At 43.0% G+C, this 6,000-nt stretch overlaps 1 protein-coding gene across 1 annotated transcript in view; it reads right to left on the bottom strand.

The window, feature by feature from the left end:
* Positions 1-1,471: 1,471 nt before the first annotated feature.
* The window catches only part of LOC137537191 (uncharacterized), a 140,362-nt gene continuing 135,833 nt past the window's right edge, over positions 1,472-6,000 (bottom strand). The window contains exon 14 of the mRNA XM_068259302.1: positions 1,472-4,128. Coding sequence (XP_068115403.1) covers positions 2,840-4,128 — 1,289 coding nt within the window. The 3' untranslated portion in view covers positions 1,472-2,839. The remainder of the gene's footprint in view (positions 4,129-6,000) is intronic.

Here is a 6,000-nt window from a genome sequence, read left to right as displayed (position 1 = left end):
AGAAAAGGGACAACTGCAAAAGCAGTATCTCTCTTACACACTGTAAACACACGACACTGTATGCATACCTTACACACACACACCACACTGTAAACACACACACAATATACACCATACTGTATACACACCACACCATACACACACACACTGTATGCATACCTTACACACACACACCACTCTGTACACACACCACACTGCACACACACCACACTGCACACACACACCCCCACTGTATATACACACACACACACACATACATATACACACACACACACCACACTGTATACACACCACACTGTACAAACACACTGTATGCATACCTTACACACACCACACTGTACACACACACACACACACATATACACCACACTGTATATACACACCACACTGTATACACACACTGTATGCATACCTTACACACACCACACTGTACACACACACACACATATACACCACACTGTATATACACACCACACTGTATGCATACCTTACACACACCACACTGTATACACACTACACTGTACACACACACTCCACACTGTATGCATACCTTACACACACCACACTGTATATACACACCACACTGTATATACACACCACACTGTACACACACACACACATATACACCACACTGTATATACACACCACACTGTATACACACACTGTATGCATACCTTACACACACCACACTGTATACACACTACACTGTACACACACACTCCACACTGTATGCATACCTTACACACACCACACTGTATATACACACCACACTGTATACACACACTGTATGCATACCTTACACACACCACACTGTACACACACACACACATATACACCACACTGTATATACACACCACACTGTATACACACACTGTATGCATACCTTACACACACCACACTGTATACACACTACACTGTACACACACACTCCACACTGTATACACACTACACCGTACACACACACTGTATGCATACCTTACACACCACACTGTGTACACACACCACACTGTACACACACATACTGTACACACAGCACACTGTACAGACACACAGGGATTGGCACCATAAAACAATAGCTTATTTCTCTAGTTTTTATTGAACTTAAAATATTTTCTGCTGTAACAACATGAATAAAGCAAATGTTGTACAAACGTCATTGTGCATACATCCCTCACAGGGGACCATGAGAATTCCTGGAAACCAATCACAGTTTATGTCCAGTAGATTACAACACGTTACCCAGCAGATTATTGTAACCTTTTGCTGGAAATAGAAGGAACATGTGACAACCTACTGGAATATCAGCTGACAGCATATTAACTTCTACTTCTGCAAAAGTTTGTAGCGAACCCCATTGACTTTAACGGCAGGCAAACTTCTAAATTTTGCAGCTATAAATTATTTTAAAAAGATGTGTCCCAAAATCCGGACAGTGGTCTGGGGGGGGGGGGGGGGGGGGGGTGGAGAATGGTTTAAAAGGCAAAAATGTTCATCAATAAATCTCAGCCAGAAGCTCTTTTTAATTGGGTAAATGTAGGTAAAATGACATTTGGTTTCCAGATTGTTCAAATTAAGTTGTTTAGAAATGGCCGCCTTGTTTACCTGCCAACAAATATTTAGTTGCACCCACTATAGGCCTTAAATATATAACAAATTAAATGATAATGTATTTAAAAATAGAAATTTAAAATATAAACTGATTTGCAGGTACTGTAGCAGACGCCTTACATATGTGGCACAGTGAGCTTTACCTGCCTGTACATGTTTGGGAAGTAATAGCACGTCCCTTCTGCAGATCAGCACATAGGCCACGCCCACAGGAAGTCACCCCACCATGACCCCTACTACCTCTGTGCCTTGGCAGCTGTAGGAAGCATTATGGCAAGATGGCGGGAAACAGACAGATCATACTCTCTCTCCCCCAATGCACAATTAGCAATACTTCTGTTCCTGTATCCGCTGTCTCACTGCTCTTCCTGCTTCACCGATATAAACACAGGGGCCCTTCAGCCCACACACAACATATGAGCTCAAGCACGAAAATCTGCGCCTTACTGCAACCCGTTCACCGGTGGATGGATGTGGAATGGTAGCACCTTTTATTATTACATTGCAGCAATTACACCTGAGACAAGGTACAGAGCTCCATCTATCTTTAGGTACATTCACTGTCTTTCTGGGCAAAGTATCCGACTTGCATACCCAGCTCTTAATTCTCTGACCTCGGCTGTACTCAGAAACCAGCAGATGACTGAAGTGTCCCCCATAGGTAGGATCTTGGCTCAGGATCAGCCAGAATTTACCAACCACAGAGCGAATACGCTCAGATGACTGTAGCCACACAAAGGGTATAAGTGCAGACTTGTTTTTACCTTGGGAAGCAATAAGCTCCGTCTATCAATAGCTCTGACTTCCCCACTGACCTTGCACAGGACATGCTCATCGTAACCCTTTCCTATCATCTTACTGACCAAAACTGCCAACACTGTCACAATCCTCCTTACTTGGCCAAATGTGCTGAGCCCTCAGATCACCAAATAGGACAAAGGAGGGGCCATTGTGGTCCAGGGCAGGCCAGGGCACATAATGTGGGTGGAGCTATGCTACAATTCAACTGTAAAGATCACTACAAGAAATGTGGCAGAGACCCAACCCAGACTGCAGTAATAGAGCTTCTCACCAGCGATGAGAGAGGGATAAGTAGAGCTGGACAAGCCTGTTATTGGCTGCTGCACTCCACTCTCCATCCTCTCTACTTCCTGCTATGTTGGGGAGATGGAGAGCATCATGCTGTGGCCAGTTCAGGGTCACTGAGGGTGAAGCTATGTTTCCCTGCTCCTTACTTATTACCAGTGTGAGTTCTCTCATGTCTGACAAGGGTTCCTTTATCAGCAAAACATTTCCCACACTCAGCACATGAATAGGGCTTCTCTCCAGTGTGAGATCTCTCATGTCTGACAAGGTTTCTTTTCAGACTAAAACATTTCCCGCACTCAGTACATGAATAGGGCTTCTCACCAGTGTGAATTAGGTCATGATTGATGAGGCTTATTTTCTGAGAAAACCGTTTACCACACTCAGCACATGAATAAGGTTTCTCACCAGTGTGAGATCTCTCATGTATGACAAGATGTGATTTCTGAGCAAAACATTTCCCACACTCAGCACATGAATAGGGCTTCTCACCAGTGTGAGATCTCTCATGACTGACAAGATATGATTTAAACACAAAACATTTCCCACACTCAGCACATGAATAGGGATTCTCGCCAGTGTGAAATTTCTCATGACTGACAAGATATGATTTCCACACAAAACATTTCCCACACTCAGCACATGAATAGGGTTTCTCACCAGTGTGAGTTCTCTCATGTATGACAAGATGTGATTTCCTAACAAAACACTTCCCACACTCAGCACATGAAAAGGCCTTATTATCAGTGTGTGATCTTCTATGCTTTTCAAGTGTTTCTTTAACTGCAAAACATTTCCCACACTCAGCACATGAATAGGGCTTCTCAGCAGTGTGGGATATCGTATGTCTGACAAGGATAGATTTCTGAGTAAAACATTTCCCACACTCAGCACATGAATATGGCTTTTCACCAGTGTGAATTCTCTCATGTGTGACAAGGCTTCCTTTATCTACAAAACATTTCCTACACTCAGCACATGAATAAGGCTTCTCACCAGTGTGAGATCTCTCATGTGTGACAAGATGTGATTTCCGAGCAAAACATTTCCCACATTCAGCACAAGAATAGGGCTTCTCACCAGTGTGACATCTCGCATGTGTGGCAACGTCTGATTTCTGTACAAAACATTTCCCACACTTGGCACATGAATATGGTTTCTCACCAGTGTGAATTCTCTCATGTCTGATAAGGTTTGATTTATGTACAAAACATTTCCCACACACGGAACAGGAATAAGACCTTCCAGCACGGGGAGAGCTGTGCTGGGTATGAGGCCCCTCAGGGTTAGACAGGTGAGGGGAGTCTGGGGGAATATTTGGGGTCACCAGGATATCTGCAGGAGACTCTTGTCCAGTGACATCATCATCCGTTGTACAGTCTGTGGATACAGAGAGATGAGTCTCTGAGAGGTTCCTGATGCCGGGACTCCGCGCTGCAAATAGAGAAACATCATCACTTCCTGTTAGAGAATTCTGAGGGGAGGAGCAATTATCATTAGAGATGGTCAGTGAGCTGCTGAGAATTCCAAGTTGGTGTATAATTTCTCATTTCACTTAATCAACTTAGGCTATTTTGTGCAGACCCATCACATAAAATAAGATTAAAAAGCAATAATATGACAGTACAGCAGTGGGGGTTGAAGGGGGGAAGGACCTTATTATTCTTTTATTATTAATTAATGTCTTCTACTCACATATTTATCCATATAGAGATGTAGGACACTAATGAGATAATGATACAATAAGTATATATATTTAGTGCATTAAACAGCAAGGCAAGTACACATCACAGCTTAGCATAAAGAGCTTAGCCAGGATCAGACTTCATATTATCTGCATTAAGAGATACAATTAATTATTAGAATAAGTAGAAGAGGTTTAGAATAAGAATCAGAAATCATTTTGCTAGCTGACAAGCTACAAGATACACAGAACATAATGTGCCCTTTGACTTCCTTAATGGAGAGACACACTCTTTGAAGCGGATACCGCAAGCCACACACATCTTCCTGTCGTACGCCTCATCGCAGAGTACTGACGCAAGAAGAAGAAGCTCTTAGCACATACAGGATACCACTTCCTGGGTGTTGGGCCAGTGACTTTTCACACCTTTCTTGAGCTCCATGACATTAAGTGGTTTGTGACAGGATGAGTGATGATAAGGCCCTGAATTTATATGTTTTTGTATAATTTGAAATTCTTGTATCTATGTCAACCACGTGACTTTTGTTTGTGGCTGTTCCCCTTTATAAGGAAGGGCTCTTGAAAGTAAACGGAGTTCCTATTCACAATACCTGTCTCTGCGTATCATTTCATGTGCATAGGAGCCGGCATGCCGTCAGATCAACTTCTAGATCGTAGATTGATGTTTAATATTTTATTTTCTGTTTATAAGTGTTAAGTTAGAATAGAAGTAAAGCATCTACGCTTTCGGGGGTGTCTCGGCACTCTGGAGAAGAAGATACAGGAGAGAAGAGAACGGGAGCCCAATAGCGCCATAAGTTTTCATACAAAGGGTAGCAACAGGCAAAATAAATGTACTACTCACAAAGGCAGGATGCAGAGGGGCAACCAACCACAGGAAGCAGGGGGAGACAACACACCCGGCTGCACTCGGGGTGGCCCAGCCGGACCTGGGTGTGGTCGCTCTGCCTGGTAAAAGTGACAGGTTATCATTATGGTTTAAACCATGAGTGATCTGTCTGGACCCCTCCAACAGAGTATGTTGGGGGGTATTTGAAGCACAATTTGGGAAAAAAAAGGCGCCCCAATGTGAATAAAGTTATATTAAAGCGGATCCGAGATAAATAGCGATAACAAGTAACTTGTATTTATATCTTATCTAAAGTTTAGATAGTTTACACAGCAAATCTAGCTGCAAACAGCTTCAACAGTTTATGATTATTTCTTCCTGTGATACAATGAGAGCAGCCACGTTTTGCTTGTGATCATTACACAGGCAAACTGCTCTGTAGCTCCACCCCTCAGCCTGTGAAAACTTCACTCCTCCTCCCCTCTGCCTCTGAAATCTCTGGCTGGTAATGCCGCCTCCTCCCCAGACTGAGCTCCCATAAGCCCTTGCTACATGGGTATCAGAGTGCCTAGGCGCTGGAGGAGCTGTGGGCGAGGCTGGTGTAGTTTATAGGGAATTAGGGTATTAAAACAAAAAAAGTATTTGGCTAGAGGAATGCCCTATAAACTATATGAAAGGAACACGAATATGCAATGATTAAAAGTTTAGGTAACAAGGTAAAACCGAAAAGATGAGGTGGCTTACCTCAATGATGAGATCTTTGTATAGACAA

The sequence above is a fragment of the Hyperolius riggenbachi genome, chromosome 10 (genome assembly GCF_040937935.1).
Source record: "Hyperolius riggenbachi isolate aHypRig1 chromosome 10, aHypRig1.pri, whole genome shotgun sequence".
Lineage (NCBI taxonomy): Eukaryota > Metazoa > Chordata > Amphibia > Anura > Hyperoliidae > Hyperolius > Hyperolius riggenbachi.
The sequence above is the reverse complement of the archived record's forward strand: the minus strand, read 5'-3'. Positions and strand labels throughout refer to the sequence as shown.